The sequence below is a fragment of the Sorex fumeus genome, unplaced genomic scaffold, assembly GCF_029834395.1.
Source record: "Sorex fumeus unplaced genomic scaffold, SorFum_2.1 ptg000098l, whole genome shotgun sequence".
Taxonomy (NCBI): domain Eukaryota; kingdom Metazoa; phylum Chordata; class Mammalia; order Eulipotyphla; family Soricidae; genus Sorex; species Sorex fumeus.
Genome location: NW_026606155.1, coordinates 86960017 through 86977300, shown reverse-complemented (window position 1 = coordinate 86977300; position 17284 = coordinate 86960017). Strand labels below are relative to the sequence as shown.

The 17284-nt window shown below is 40.2% G+C and overlaps 1 protein-coding gene across 1 annotated transcript in view; it reads left to right on the top strand.

The window, feature by feature from the left end:
- The window catches only part of UBR1 (ubiquitin protein ligase E3 component n-recognin 1), a 160881-nt gene that overhangs the window by 138421 nt on the left and 5176 nt on the right, over nucleotides 1-17284 (top strand). Inside the window, exons 40-45 of the mRNA XM_056133371.1 lie at nucleotides 107-194; nucleotides 2035-2168; nucleotides 5553-5661; nucleotides 8076-8132; nucleotides 14231-14308; nucleotides 16579-16749. Of these exons, the coding sequence (XP_055989346.1) occupies nucleotides 107-194; nucleotides 2035-2168; nucleotides 5553-5661; nucleotides 8076-8132; nucleotides 14231-14308; nucleotides 16579-16749 (637 nt within the window). The remainder of the gene's footprint in view (nucleotides 1-106; nucleotides 195-2034; nucleotides 2169-5552; nucleotides 5662-8075; nucleotides 8133-14230; nucleotides 14309-16578; nucleotides 16750-17284) is intronic.

Below are 17284 nucleotides of genomic sequence, written 5' to 3'. Positions count from 1 at the left end.
GCCACATGCAAGGCAAACACCTTACCCATTGTACTATTGCTCCAGCCCTGTAATTTATAAATTGAATAGTGAATTCATAGACTTATCTTTCAGAATTTTTTTTCAGACGTCCCGCTTGCTCAGGTTCAAGAAGAGAGTGAAGAGGCTCATTCTGCATCTTCTTTCTTGGCAGAAGTTTCTCAGTATACAAATGGGTGAGTAGCAGACTATTCAATCTACTTATGTATTGTTTTAATAACTCCACATCTTTGTTTATTTGTTTAACAGTGTAATTTTTGAATCATTTCAACTCCACTTTTTTAGAAAATTAACAAAGGGCATTTGGAATAATAGCTACCATTTATTTGCTGATGATACTGAAACATTTGATGCATCTTTATTTTTTCTTGTTTGTTTTTGGGGACCACACCCAGTGTGGTGTGGTCACTGCGTTCAAGTATCACTCCTGGTAGGACTTGGGAGGCCATATTGGGTGCCAGGGATCAAACTCAGGTTGACTGTGTAAAAGGCAAGCAAGCACCTTATCTGCTGTATTCTCTTCTCTAGACCCTGCATCTTTATTTTTGTAAACTGTTGCACAAACAAACATAGAAAAAGGATAATAAAATTTTTAGCAAGTGCAGCATTTAGAATTTAAATGTAGAAAACACTTTGTTCTTTTTAATCAGTCCATGACAACTAATATCCTTGTTCTATTTAACTTTAACTAACTAGATGGGTTTTTTGGTTGTTTTTTGTTTTTATTTTTGTTTTTTTTTGCTGTTATGAGCAATGTGTGAAATATATTGGCAATACAAAAGTTCAAATTAAAAGTACACTTGAAGGGGTGGAGAAGTAATACAGCAAATATTGTGCTTGCCCTGCATGCTGCCAACTTGGGTTTATCCATGGTACCCTATATAGTCCCCTGGAGATAAACAAGAGTGATCCCTGAAAGCAGAGCCAGAAGTCCTGAGTACTGCTGGATGTAGCCTCAAAACAAAAACAAACAAAGTGCACTAGCAGTACTTGGCTGAGCCTCACCTGCTGCCAATTTCCCTCCTTGTTTTCATCTTCATCAGTTTTTTCTTTAGATTAGGTACTGATTATATGTTTGTATGGGCTGGAGCAATAGCACAGTGGTAGGGCATTTGCCTTACAAGCGGCCAACATGGCCGACCCGAGTTCGATTCCTCCGCCCCTCTCGGAGAGCCCGGCAAGCTACCGAGAGTATTCGATATGCCAAACACAGTAACAACAAAGTCTCCAATGGAGACGTTACTGGGCCCGCTCGAGCAAATCGACGATCAACGGGAGGGCCTTTACCTTTACCTTTACCTTTATATTTTTAAGTTAATAGATCATTTCTTAGATCTGTTTTATAATTTATAAAACAAAAAGTTGAGCAGCAGTTATAAAAGTTCCCATTTACTACCCCACACTGATTTTTCCTCCTAACTTCTTTTCTTAGTGTGGTATATTTAGTACAATAGGTACATCAGTGTTGTACCAAGGTTTATAGTTTACAGTTCACTTTTTGTGTTCTAACGTTATATATCATATGGATTAGTTTTACTATCCTGTGAGTCACCAGCTAGTTTTAATATAGAAATCATGACAGTATCAATTTCTCTTAACATAAGTTAAATTGTGGTGGATGTTTATGCTCCATATTTTATTATAATGATCAACCTAAAGAAAAAACAGATTTTAACAATTAGAGAGAGAGAGACAGTCTGTGTATGTACAGAATCATGAGTGTTGCATATGGTATACCAAGGATTTGAACTCAAAACCATATGCTTGCTTGTTGCAGACAGTCTGAACCACTGTACCACTCCTCCAAATCCATCAGTCTTTCAAGTTTTATGTTGAAGAGTGAACTTTAAAAAAAAAAAGAACTGGAGCCAATTAAATAATTTTAATGTTTAAAAATTAAATGGATAAAAATTATTGAAATTCCTAGCTGTGTTTTTTTTAAAATACAGTGTGTTGAAAATCTAGGGTCTAAGTCTGATTAGTATTCTGTTTCATTCTGAAATTGCTGTCTCTTAGCTGCATTGAATGTGGTATTCCTGGCTGGTATTTGTGGGTCTCCTTGAAGAATGGCATCACTCCTTACCTTCGCTGTTCAGCATTGTTTTTCCATTATTTATTGGGGGTAACTCCACCTGAAGAACTGCTTACCAGTAAGTAGAAAAATAAATTCAGAGTACTAAATGAGAGACTTTCATCTTCATTGTCAAGAATACAAAGTAAGAGTAGGCAAAACTACTGCTTCATTTCCTAACCTCTTTGATTATTGTGTGCCCTTGCCTTGTGTAGGCTAAAGGTCAGGCCAAAGCCTAGATTAGATCAATTTGCAAACCCTACTCTTTCAATGTAAAGTTTTTATCCCTAATCTATAAAAAATGCCTATGCACAGAATATGACTAATAGAATGTATTAGAAGTTATAAATATAGGTTGCTTTTAGAGAACTGTCTGACTAGATAGAAGAAAGCCATATTGGATTCTCTGCTGTTAGAATTTTGGATATGTGGACTATGTGTATAATGAAACTATAAAACACTTAAGGGAAAGTTTGGCTGTAAAGAACCTGGTCAGTTTAACAGAACCATTTTCTTTCTCCTTTATTTGCTTAAATCTAAATCAAAATAGAGAGCTGATAGCAGACGGCCTGAATGCTTTCAGAGAGACCAAAATATGACCACATTCAATTCTTTTTTTTTTTTTTGCATGGCATAGGGGTTAGTTACACCCATCAGTAATTGCGCCCCCCCTTTGTTTTCGGGTACCCCCCCCAGTAGTGCTCAGGGACCTTAGGTGGTGCTAGCAATTGAATTGGGGTTAGCTACATGCAAGGCAAGCACCGTACCTCCATACTGACTCTCCAGTTCTTTGTCCATATTTTGAACAGTGGGATTTGATACTAGGCCCACCCAAGCTTAGTGCATCAAACGTCAAACATCTCACCTTGCCAAACTTCCTGGATTGGTTTAATTCTGACAATACAGTGATTGCCAATTGCTATCAAATGTAGATACCCTATTAGAAATGTAGTTCTGCTTAATATTATTGTTACTATTGGATGTTCTTGACCTTGAGCTCTCATTTGCTGGCAAAGCCTGTTACGTTTAATACCTGTCAGGCATCAGCAACTGTAAACCATAGCAGTAGGCTGCACATCTTTAGGGCTACAGATGATATAGCAAGCTGCAAATTCCCACCAGTGGTCCTGAGCAACACAGACTCAGAGCCACAGTTTTCGTACAATTGTCACCCAGGTCTACACCAAACCAGACCCACATTTCTAGCCCAGATAGTGCACCAGACACAATGAAGATGAAGAGGAATTCCCCTGCATTAATGGACAAAAACTGGGAAAAACCCTAAGCACAATTTTCTTTTTTTCTCTTTTGGCTTTTTGGGTCATACCTGGCAATATACAAGGGTTATTCCTGGTTCTGCACTCAGGCGTTACTCCTGTCAGTGCTCAGGGGATCATATGGGCTGCTGGGGATTGCACCCGAGTTGGCCAGGTGCAAGGCAAACACCCTATCTGCTGTACTATCACTCCATCCTCCTAAGCATAATTTTCTAACATCTCTGATGAAGACTTCAAGTGCAATGAATTAATGAACCCTATGAGACTTTCAATAAGGAAAGAGAGAGTGTGAGGAGTATGAGAAAAGTTCAGTCAAAAGTTAGTGAACTAAAAAACACAATAGGGAGGCTAGCAGTAGAATAATAGAAACTGAGGAAAGAGTCAGTGTGTTTGAAGATTAGGTAGATGAAACCATCAAAGAACAAAAGAAGGAAAAAAGAATTGAGAAAAATGAAAATATAAGAGATTTATGAGACTGCTTCAAGAAGAATAATGTCCACATTATAGAGGTTCTAAATGAGAGGAAAGAGACAAAGGAGAAGAATTAATGGTGGAAGAATTGTAACAGAACTTGCCAATCTGGAGATAGTGTTATAGACCCAAATCTAGGAAATTCAAAAAAGTTCAAAAATAAATAAATCAGCCAACCCAAATTGAAGAATACCAAGATACATAAGATACATTGTATTTGAAATGGCAAGACAGAAATAGAATTCTGAAAGCAGCAAGAGCAAAGCAAGAACGTACATATTAGGGAACCCCCTAAGATTATAGTAGATGTATCAAATGAAACCTTATAGGCCAGACAGAATGGTGTGATACAACCAGTATGTTGAATGAAATAGGCATCCTAATAAGAATATTCAGCTAGGTTTTCATTAAAATTCAAATTATATAAAATTTTAATACAACCAGTTAAATTCATTTATATTAAACCAGCTCTGAACAGTACTAGATGGTCTTCTATAAAAGAAAATTTCTATTTGGAAATAACAAAATACTAAAAATTAAAATGTGGGAAAGGGGAAGGAGAATAATAATAATGAGGCCTTATAATGAGGCTTAGTTGCTTTGAAACTTAATAGGGAATATAAGCTCAAAACTCAAAAGGTAAACTTTATGGTAATTTAAAGGAAAATATAATTAAATCACAAAAATAAGAGGAAAATAGAACCTGTTCACTGCCTCACAGGCAGATGTCAACGTACAGGATAAGAGGTTTCTTCTACTCTAAAGAAGCCCATGTTCCATGTTCATTCTCTCTTTTGCACTCTCTCTCTCTCCTTTCTCTCTCTCTCTCTCTCCTTTCTCTCTCTCTCTCTGTATCCAGTTCTCTAAGTGAATTCCTTTAAATATTTTATTTAACTTCAAGAATAAAATACAGGGGAAGAAAATAAAATAAGGCACTTTAAACAAGGTAAATGTCACAAACAACAGAGTTCATATAGAAGAATGGTAATAAATTCCTTTATTTCAGTAATTTGGCTTAGTGTCCAAGGCCTGAACTCACCAATCACAAGGTGAGTTTTGAATGATGAGGCTGGAGTGATAGTACAGAGGGTAGGGTGCTTGCCTTGCACATACATGGCTGACTCAGGTTCAATTTCTGGTACTCCTTATGGTCCCTTAAGCACCACCAGGAGTGAGAAGGCTCAATAACACCTTCCCTCCCCTGCAAAAAGAGCCAGATGGATCAGAAAACAAAACTCAATCTTCATCTACTTAGACACATTTGGACACAGACTTATATTAAAAGGTTGAAAAATAATCATATGGGCAAATGATACCCTAGTAAAGGTTAGGATAACCCTACTTATAGCTGACAAAGAGGAGAGGTAGTTTAGTGGGTTAGGTGCTTGCCTTGATGCACTAATCCAGATTCAGTCCCCCAGCAACCAATTGTCCCTGGACTTGGAGAGCTGGGGAAGATCATGTACGTCAGCCTTTTATATCCTGATGAGGACTTTGTATTTTATATCGTGGTGATTTGGCATTGGAGACATCTCTTGAGAGGAATGACTCAACAAAAGCATATTTAAGTCACTGTGACTTACTTGCTATACACAGTTTTTAGTACAAAATATATTCTCTTTGAGTATAAAAATGGGGATAAACGATGAAGAAACCATTAACAGGCTGTCCAAGTAAGAACAGTATGCTTATTTTATGTATTTATTTTCTTGCAGGTTCTGCAGAAGGAGAATACAGTGCACTATGCAGCTATCTATCTTTACCCACAAATTTGTTCCTGCTTTTTCAGGAATATTGGGATACTGTTAGACCTCTTCTCCATAGGTACCATAGGCAAAAATCTTGAATCACTGAACAGTTAGTAGGGCTTAAGTTAAAATTTTATACTAAGCTTTTAGACTGACTATCATCGATTATAAGCAATAACAAAATACAGGATATTCCTGATTCACACCTGAGGAGTTGGAAACAAGACGAGTAGTCACTGGGCAGCTGCGACTTCTGCTTGCTTCGCCCTGAGTTCCATTCATCGTACAGCCCCAAGGCTGCCTGTCTCTTCCTGGTTTCAAATCAAAGGGTGGGGGATATGATGTGGTTAACAGCCAGATGGTCACAGTTTCAAAAGAACTCACTCTTGGGACTATATGGAAAACAGCAGCACAACTTACATAATAGCATACTGCCTGAGAGAATGACTGAGGAGAAAAAACAAGTGATTTGCTGGATCTAAGTTACTTATATATATCGGAAAGTAATTCACAGAGAAGTGTGTCTTCCAGAAAATTTTCTTTCGACCCATTTACTTCCTGACCCTATGATGACTCCACAGTCCTAACCTCAGGCCCCTTTTTCTCTTTGCTCAACCAGTCCCATCATTTTTATTTCAGTTTTCCTTCTCTTTTTTTCTTTGGGTACTTCCCCCCCCCCCCCCCCCGGCCCCCAAGCCTGTGTCAGGATATACATGAATGTTTTCCAGTACCCTGCCACCTTTCTCTATATTATTTTCTGCTAGGTTCTTTCCTGGTTTTTCTCATTTTTGTTGTGTTGAACACAGTGCTCTGTTCCCCAGTGTAACAAAAAATTAATTAAATTTTTTTTTCTCTTTTTTGGTTTGTTTTTGGTCCACATCTGGTGATACTCAGGGCTTATTTCTGGCTCTGTCAGAGATCACTCCTGGTGGGGTTAAGGAGACCATATGTGGTGCCAGAGATTGAACCTTGGTCAGAGGCGTACAAGGCAAGGACCTTACCCAATGTGCTATCTCGCCTTCCTTGAAAAAAAATAAATTTTTTTAAAAAGTCAGTATCCAACTCTGTGTTGATACACACAGCAATGGTCAGGGATTACTCCTGGCTCTGTGCTCAGGAATCACTCCTGTTGGTGCTTGGGGGACCATATGGGATGCCAGGGATCGAACCCAGGTTTGCCGAATGCAAGGCAACCACCCTCCCCACTGTGCTATTGCTCTGGCCCCCAACTTTTATAGTTTAAAGTTCATATATCTATGACTTAACTATTCTAGATTGGTCAACTCTTAAAAATTCAAACATAAATGTGAGATGTTAAGTCCTTGTTCTTTGAATAATTTTTGACCCTGCTTACCTCAGAGCCTCTCTTCTTCTGTTCTGTAATGTGGGGGACTACCCGTTAGCTGTATTTCCCAGTCTCCCTTGTCAGTTGGCTTTTTCCTGTGTTCAACCAGTGGAAGTCACTAACAGAATATTGGAAGAAGAGCAAAACTTGAGTGTTTAAGTACCTCCCTTGTAGAGCATCTTTGGCAGTGGCTACTGCTTTTTTTCTGGCTACAGTTCCCACTAGATAGACCTACTGTGGTTCTAGTATCTTATCAGTGGCCCTAGTCCATGAACTCCAAAAAAACCACTATTTTCTTTTATTCCTCCACTTCAGAAATGAGATTATAGCTTCCAGTTGCTATTGAATCTGGATTGCCTTGCCTTTTTGATAATGTTCTTCCCTTTTCTTCCTTATTAGTTATTGTGTCTGTCACTGTTGTGATGTGGAAGGATTCCAGGGTTTGCACACTTAATTGTGTTGTGCCACGGATCTCACACTTTTCATGAGATTTCACCAAAATTCACAGTGACAGTACCACCAAAATGACCCTTAATGCGGGGCCACTCTGGGGATCAGCCTCCCAGACTCTTGCTTGCAAGAGAGAGCTATTTGCTACTGAGCCCATCTTGCCTTTTTGTGTCTGGTTTTCTTCTAAGCCCTTCCATCTACCTTTACTACCAATTTATGGTAGTAAATTCTCTCTTTTTTAAATTATTATTATTTGTTTTAATTTAAAATTCTTTTTATTGCTAAATTCTCTCTTGTTGAAATATTCAAAATGGTTTCTCTCTTTCTTGTAAGACCTAGATTGATAAACCCTGGAGTGATAGGATTGTGGAGACAGGAGAAAAGAAAAGGAAAATTGTGAGAAAATGAGCAAACTAAGTTTGACAGATAGTTCAGTGGGTAGGACATTCACTTTACACGCAGCCAACCCGGGGTTTGGTCCCTGGCATCTCATATGGTCCCCCAAGCATTGCTGGGAGTAATTCCTGGAGTGCAGTATCAGGAATGACCCCTGATCATTGCTGGGTGCAGCACAAAAACAAAAATTAATGAAATTTAATAGTAAAAGAAGTATAAAGGGGGACATATTATCTTTTGCTGAATATTGTACTAAAATTCTAATGGCTCGTTTACTTTTCTCTTGACTTCCCTTATAGATGGTGTGCAGATCCCGCATTACTGAACTGTTTGAAGCAAAAAAGCACCATAGTCAGGTTGGTTTTACTTTTCCCTGATGTACAGATTGTGTTTCCAGAAATGATTTATTTATGGAAATGTTTTCAGTCTTCCTTAGTGCATTATTTCCCACATTCTTCTTAATTCCATGCCAGAAATGAGATTATTCTTTTTTTCCCCTCGAGCTGTAATTCAAAATGCTTGGAGTCACCAGCTACTCTTCCTTCCTAAGGGAGTGCATACCTATTAAGATAAAGAAAGTGTATGCATTTTGAAAGTGGTTAAAATAAGAACATAGTAACCATAATTCATAAATTCCTCTTCTTTTTGAGAATAAAGGTGAACTATAAATAAAACTATTCCGTCCTTTATCTTCCCTTATCTTTATTTTTTAGAACTGTATAACTAAACATTCTTCAGCTCTATTCTTGTTAAGTTACAACTATCAAAATCTACCTCTTACTTAAGGACCAATTTAAATGGCTCATCCTCACTGAAGCCTGTACTAATCTATCCACTCAGCTGTGTGTGTCCGCAAGTGTGTGGACTATGTATGTGCCAGCACCCTAGGTCAACAGGGTGATCTAGTTCATCTTCTCTGTCTGTTCCAGGGTCTGGCTTATTATATATACATGGTCTGATTTTTGTTCCTATTGAATTGTGTCATCAAACAATAGGATTGCCCTCTGGTACCATTTCCTAAAATCAATAATAAATAATAACTGGGAAGTAAATACTAACCTCCAGATTCCTTCCATTTTAACACCAGGACAATTTCTAGGGATAAAGCAAATGTCGTGAGGCAGTGTACTTTTGCCTCCTCCTTTTCTTACCCCGTGACCTCTTTCACTTTAACTGTAAATGTACACATGCCTACCTCTTTACTGAGCTTCAGGGATTTAGATATTATGGATCCAGCTTCTGTGCCCACAGACAGTATATTCATATCACCATGTATGGAAAGGCCAGGCTAGAAGGGAGCTCAGTAGACTGAGCATACGCTGTGCTTGCAGGTGACCTGGGTTGGAGCCCTAGCACCCTCGTACTCCATGGTCCCCTGAGCACCACTAGGTATAGATTTTTTGAAAAAAGAACTTAGGAAAAAAAGATGCCTAAGAGTTAAAGTTTAAGACCACCAATTTTCTCCTTTATTTCAATAATTTTTCCCTTATTTTCATCTTTTGTGGACTGGAGCAATAGCACAGTGGGTAAGGCGTTTGCCTTTTATGCGGCCGACATGGCCAACCCGTGTTCGATTCCTCTGCCCCTCTCAGAGAGCCCGGCAAGCTACTTAAAGTCTCTCACCTGCGCGACAAAGCCTGGCAAGCTCCTCCTGACGTATTCAATATGCCAAAAACAGTAACAATAGGTCTCACAATTTGTTGTGAGACGTTACTGGTGCCTACTCGAGTAAAATCGATGAACAACGGGAGGACAGTGCTGCAGTGCCTTTTATAAATCTTTTAATTGCCTGGTATGGTATTACATTACTATGGGAAAACTAAAAGAGACCAGTACATACATTGCTTGATATATCTTTTGTTCTTGGGTAATTTATAAATTTAATTGTGTATATAGAGTTAAGATAAAAGATGTGTAATAATATGTGAAATATACTGTTACTGTTACTGGTATAGAAATTTAAAGGGCCAAAGACTGTTTCTGTTTTGGAGCCACACCTGACAGTGGTTAGGACTCACCCTTGCCTCTGTGCGTAGGGATCACTACTGGCAGCACTCATGGGACTGGGACTATGTAAGCAGTATCAGGATTGAAACTGGGTTGGCCATGTGTAAGGCCCTACCCATTGTACTCAGGCCCAAAGAGTCAAAGATTTTTTTAAATTTATTTTTGAGTTTTTGTTTTGTTTTGTTTTGTTTTGTTTTACTCCATACCCAGCAAACATTGATTCAACAAACTGAGCCAGGGGTTACTCCTGGCTCTGCACTCAGGAATCTCTCCTGGTGGACTTAGGGGATGCCAGGGATCAAACCCTGTCAACCACTTCAAGGCAAGTCCCTTACCCACTATAAATCACTCAGGACCCAAGAGTTAAAGATTTTTAATGATGTCAGTCGTAGAAGATAGATTTTTTATTTTATTTTTTGTTTCTTTAGCTTAGGGATCAGAACCCAGGGCCTCACTCATACATGCAAGATATGCATTTTGACCACTGAGCTACATTTTCCGTTAGAAGATTTTATCTGGATATAGAAGGAATTGTAAAATTTAGATTGAAGGCCAGGAAGATAGCACAGGAGGTAGGGCTCCTGCCTTGCACACAGCCATGTCAGCTACAACCCTGGTCCTAATCCCCAGCTCCAGAAGTGGTCCTTTGCGCACTGCTGGGGATACTGCTGAGCACAAACCAAGAGTAGCCTCTGTACTGCCATGTGTGGTCCAACTCGCCCAATCCTCAAATCATTCAATCAAATCAATCAGTCAAATGTTTTCATTTAAATTGATTTGAGGGGGTATGGTGCCGCCAGCAGGTTAATCTGTACCTGTGAGGCGAGTGCATCAGCAGCCAGATGGCGCCTTCAGACTTCCAGATACCCCAAATTGCTGCTGTGCCTTTGGCCAGACCCCAAAAACTTGGGGCAAAGTTTACCAAGAAAGTAAATGCCCGGGGCTGGAAAAACAGCACAGCTGTATCGGGTGTTTGCCTTGCACGTGGCTGATCCGGGTTCGATTCCCAGAATCCCATATGGTCCCCCGAGCACCGCCAGGAGTTATTTCTGAGTGCAAAGCCAGGAGTAACCCCTGAGCATCACTGGGTGTGACCCAAAAAGCCAAAAAAAAAAAAAGAAGAAAGTAAACAGCCAAAAGTTAGGTAAGTGGGAGACACACCCACAAACCAGCTCCAGCTCAGCTACATAATTGGAGGCATGGCCTCTCTGGTTCCTGATTGAACTGCTTATTGGCCATGATCCCAGAGACTCAGAAACAAATCTTGAAACCCAACGGCTTTTGGCAGAAATGCATCTGGTCCCTGAGTAGGTTACTGTCGCCGGAGCACCCCATGGGGGAAAGGGTGCTATCCCTCTGCCTGCTCCCCCTTGGCGGCTCGGTGGCCACCATCTGCCAGAGTCCATTGGACAGTCAGGTTTGGGCCCACAGTGATGAGACGCACAGGGCCTCACGGGAGGTGGGTGGAGCCGGCCCTTTCCTCCCCATCCGAACGAGACCCCGAGTTCCCGCCAACAAACGGCCTCTCTGGCTCCTGATCAAGCCGTTTAATGGTCATGATCTCAGATACTCAGAAACAAATCTGGAAACCCAGCAGCTTTTGGCAGATATGTGTCTGGTCCCTGCAGTAGGTTACCAACTCTAGGCCAACCCAGGTGGGAATAGGTTTCATGCCTTGGCCTGTTCCCCCTGGTGGCCCAGTGGCCGCCATCCTCTAGAGGCCACTGGACAGTCAGGTTTGGGCCCGAAATGACGAGACACGTGGGGCCTCATGGGATGGGGGTGGAGGCGGCCCTTTCCTCTCCACCCTAACGAGACCCCACGTCATCGCCCACGAACGGCCTCTCTGGCTCCTGATCAAACTGCTTAATGGCCATGATCCCAGAGACTCAGGAGCAAATCTTGAAACCCAGCGGCTTTTGGCAGAAATGGCGTCTGGACCCACAGTAGGTTACTGTTGCTGGGCCACCCCAGAGGGGAAAGGGTGCTGTTCCTCCACCTGCTACCTCTAGGCGGCTCGGTGGCTGCCATCCTCCAAAGGCCATTGGACGGTCAGGTTTGGGCCCTCAGTGATGAGACACGTGGGGCCGTGGGGCCTCATGGGATGGGGGCCTCCTCCCCACGCCAATGAGACCCTGAATCATCTGCCCCACAGGTAGGGGGAGGATGTGGGATGGGGGCATACTGGGGTTTCTGGTGGTGGACGATGGGCACTGGTGAAGGTATGGGTGTTTCATTGTATGACCGAGACTTAAACCCGAAAGCTTTATAACTGCTCTCATGGTGATTCAATAAATAAAATTATAAAAAATGAAGAAAAAAAAGGTAAGGTGGAGTTCATGCCCAATTCAGTCAGCTAATCAGTGGCTGAATAAATAGCAGTACTCCTACATTTAAAATAAATAAATAGATTTGAGGTTAAGGCAAGAATTTCATATTGTTCAGGTGATTTTATCCAAAGCATACAAGTAAGATTTATATCAAATGTGTATTAAGTTTCACCTTGATGCATTTCTTAACAGTCCTTAACATTTCTTAACAGTTCTTAACATTTCTGTAAAATTTCTTCATACTTTTTTTCATAATATTTAACATTTTTTAAATCAGTTTGTTTTTATCACTCCAAGAACATTTTGTGCCATATGATTGAGAAGATAATAAAAAATTCATCCTCAGTTTATAGACCAGGAAATTAAAGGTTTATTGATTTATCAAGTGTAAGAATTTAGGATCTTACTAACCAAGTTCATCTGATTTGAAAGGCAATGTCCTTACAAAACCACTGCTTTATGTCCCCTTCCTAGATAGTGTAGACTTCTGGCTAGAATAATTTAGTCCTAGGAATTAAAGTAAATTGATTTTGGAAAGGAAGCCAGCTGATGAAAGATTCTTTTGTTTTTTTACTTTTTAGTTTTAGTTTCCATGATTTAGAATACCATCAATGACAGGGTTTGTGCATACAATATTGTAATACCTCACACTGTTCCCCCACTAGACTATCTATTTCTTCTACATTGTCTCAGGTTCCCGCTCCCAACGTGTTCTGTGCAGTCCCGCTGCCCTTTCAGCATCATGATAAACTTAGGTCTGAAGATTAGTTTATCAGTTCTGTTGCTTCAGGCATTTAATTTCATCACTCTGCTTCTTAATATATCCCACATATGAGAGACATCATTCTGTATCTCTCCCTCTCCTTCTGGCTGATTTCACTCAACATGATACCTTCCAGTTCCATCCTTATAGCAACAAATTGCATGATTTTATCTTATAGCTGAGTAGTGTTCCATTGTGTATAAATAGCATAGTTTCTTTATCCCAATCACCTGTTCTTGGGTACTTGGGTTGTTTCTAGATTTTGGCTATTATAAATAGGAGTGTAAATGTCTTTTCTGAACAATGTTTTTTTGGGGGGGGGTGGAGTCCCCTGGGGTAGATGCTCAGAAGTGAAATTGCTGGGAAAAAGAGAGAGAGAGGAGAGAAAGAAGAGAGAGGAAGAGAGAGAGGAGGGGGGACGTGGAGAAGAGAGAAAAGAAAAGCACCTGCCATAGAGGCAGGCAGGGGCTGGGGGGCTGTGAGTGATGGGAGGGAACCTGGGGACACTGGTGCTGGGAAATGTATGCTAGTGGAAGAATGAGTGTTGGAATACTGTATGACTGAAATCCAATCATGAACAGCTTTGTCTATCAGTGATTCAATAAAAATGCGAAAGAAGGAAGGAAGGAAGGAAGGAAGGAAGGAAGGAAGGAAGGAAGGAAGGAAGGAGTTGCTGGGACATATGGAAGATTAATTTTTAGTTTTTTGTTTGTTTGGTTTTTTTTTTTTTTTTTTTTTTTTTTTTTTTGCTTTTTTTGGGTCACACCTGGCAATGCACAGGGGTTACTCCTGGCTTTTGCACTCGGGAATTACTTCTGGAGGTGCTCAGGGGACCATATGGGATGCTGGGAATCGAACCCGGGTCGGCTGCATGCAAGGCAAACACCCTACCTGCTGTGCTGTCGCTCCGGCCCCCCATTCTTAGTTTTTTGAGAAGTGTCCTTAGGGTTGAACCCGGTGACATTTCCATCAGCAAACTTTTTTCCGACTTCCACACTAGCACTGGCTTTTTGTTGTTCTGATATTCAGAATATTTACAGGAATTAAGGTATGCAGATGTTGTAGCCACAACCCTTGTGCAAATTTCCAGCTCCACCTATGTTCTCCTAAGGCACTGCCAGGGATTCATCATTTCTGAGCACGTTAGAATATGGCCCCAAAACAAGCACAATATTTAGAATAAATATCGTTCTGGCGTAGAAGTTTGGATTTTATCTAATCAACAGTAGGAATTTCCGTGAATTGCATGTATGAATCTCTTTTTTATTTTTATGACAGTCATTTCTATATTACTTAGTTTCTGATTTAAACTTATTTGCTCAAAAATAAAATTGCCTTTTAATTATATTTCTAGATACCCTAGGAAAAGAAATACTTTGATAGAACTTCCTGATGACTATAGCTGCCTTTTAAATCAAGCATCTCATTTCAGGTAAGAAAAAAATTATATTTAAAAAATTTTTTGAGCTAACAGCTTGCTTGCAAACTTTTTTTTTTTTGGCTTTTGGGTCACACCCAGCGATGCATAGGGGTTACTGCTGGCTTTGCACTCAGAAATTATTGCTAGTGGTGCTCGGGGGACCATATGGGAGACTGGGAATCAAACCTGGGTCAGCCATGTGCAAGGCAAACACCCTACTTGCTGTACTGTTGTTCAAGGCCCTACAGCTGGAAAACTTTTTAAAAAAGAGACCACTGTGCACACTGTTGATAGTGATTATGAAGTTGTTTTAAAGTGAAAATCACATAACAAACAATTGACCATGATAAAGTTTGCTATTATGTGTATTCACATTGTTAAACAACTAGTATTTCTCATTTCTTTAAAAATGTTTGTCACCTCATTGAGATCCTTTATACTTAAAGGGTATATTAAATATACCCTATTTAATAATTAAAAACTTGCTTGGAAATTGATAGTTTATTCTAATTCCATTGCAGGTCTTACTAGATTGACTTTCTCCTGTGGTTGCATTTCTTTTTTCAGCCCAAATTAATTGATGTTTTGCATTATGTCGCTTTTACAGCAGAGATGAATGGAACATGCAAAGTCCCCCCAACCTTTTTTTTAAAGGATAGCACTGTAGCACTGTCCTCCCATTGTCCATCGATTTGCTCGAGCAGGCACCAGTAACATCTCCATTGTGAGCCTTGTTGTTACTGTTTTTGGCATATTAAATACGCTGTGCAGGCGGGATACTCTCTGTAACTTGCTGGGCTCTCCAAGAGGGACGGAGGAATTGAACCTGGGTCGGCCACGTGCAAGGCAGATGCCCTCCCTACTCACTGTGCTATCACTCCAGCCCTTTTTAAAGGATAATCATTAAAATATAATATGAGACTAACACCCCAGGACAGTAGAGACAAGGTTAGGAGGATTGCTTCACAGTTGGAAACTTGCTTCATGAGCTGGCAAGAGAAGGCTGCTGGGATAGAGAAGGGATCAATAAGTCAATGATGGTTGGAGGGATTGCTCGGGATGGGAGATGTATGCTCAAAGTAGATAAAGGACCAAACATGATGGCCTCCCAGTATCTGTATTGCAAACCCTACTGCCCAAAAGTAGAGAGAGAGTGAGAAAGAAATTGTCTGCCATAGAGGCAGGGGGTGAGGTGTGATGAGGGGTAGGGCACCTTGGAGGGCCGGAGAGATTATCCAATGGGTGGGGCTCTTGCTTTGCATGTAGCTGACCTGGGTTTGATCTCCGACATCCCATGTGGTCCCCCACGCCCACTAGGAATGATTTCTGAGTGCAGAGTCAGGAGTAACCCCTAAACACTGCCAGGTGTGTCAAAAAACAAAACAGACAGAAAAGCTCATATAACAGGCCGCAATTTGAAATATATAAGATCTCAAAGTATTACTCAGTCTAAACAAATTTATTCTACGCTTGTTTCTTTTTAAGACTAGCTATGGAAGGTGCAGATAGGAAGGTGCATCAACTTGAAGACTCGCCTCTCATTTCAATAGTTTAGATTTCGATTTTTTTTTTAAATGGGGAGAAACTATGTTTGGAACCTCAGTGCAAAATTATAGTAATATCACCTAGAAGATTATATTTTCAACATTGAGGGACTATTGTAGGAAAGACAACTGTAACTTGGTTATATCAGATGAAGACTATTCTATAAATTAATCTCAAGGCATTTTTAATTGACATATTTGCAGAGAGAATTTGATTAGTATTATATAGTCCTGAGGTATAGAATTAAAAGGATAGTATATTTAACAATCAATTGTATTACTATATCGAATACTCTTGGTAGCTTGCCGGGCTCTCCAAGAGGGGCGGAGGAATCGAATTCGGGTCGGCCATGTTGGCCGCTTGTAAGGCGAACGTCCTACCCGCTGTGCTATCGCTCCAGCCTGGGCGTTTGCCTTGCACGCAGCCAACATGGCCGACCCGAGTTCGATTCCTCCGCCCCTCTCGGAGAGCCCGGCAAGCTACCGAGAGTATTCGATATGCCAGACACAGTAACAACAAAGTCTCCAGTGGAGACGTTACTGGGCCCGCTTGAGCAAATCGATGATCAACGGGAGGGCCTTTTTTTTTTTGTATTACTATAGATAAAATTTTTAATTTTATGGGAAAATATTAACAGTTTCATTGCACAAAAGTCAGTAATGAAAATTTTTTCTTACTAACTGGTCATATCATGCTTTTTTGACTTCTGCGTCAAACTAATGTTTCTTCCCAATTAGGTGCCCACGGTCTGCAGATGATGAGCGAAAGCACCCTGTCCTCTGTCTTTTCTGTGGAACCATCCTATGTTCTCAGAACATTTGCTGCCAAGAAGTTGTGAATGGGGAAGAGGTTGGAGCCTGCATTTTTCATGCACTTCACTGTGGAGCTGGAGTGTGTATTTTTCTAAAGTGAGTAGTTAGTAATCTGGAAGCTCTATAATGAATTTAGGAATTTCAGTACAGTCTAAAGGTCATGTGGCAGGACAGTAATTAATGCTTTATCAGAATTACTATTTACATGGGGTTGCATTTGGGAAGATACTGCAGAAGAAGTAGTAAAAAAATGTTTTAAGATTCTGTTCTCTATTTGTGGAAAACTTTAAATATATTGGACTATTTCTCCTTTTGTGCCTGTAATAAATTCTCATAAACATGATAGACTTTGTATTAATTACTTTAGTATTATACATTCCTGAGGTATAGTGAAAGAGCTTAGAGTTCTGGAACATATCTTAAAAGTAGATGTAAATTTTTCTTAAAGTTGTCCTTTGAATATTTTCTTTATTCCCTCTGTTAGCCAACCTCTATTTCTCCTGGTCTCTCTGCAAAAGGCTTAAAATATAAGTAGTCCCTTATATTTATAAAAGAGAAATACAAGTTGCCTAAGAAAGAGAATTCAATATGGATGTGTTTGCTTTTTCATTCTGTTCTCCTTTTTGTAATC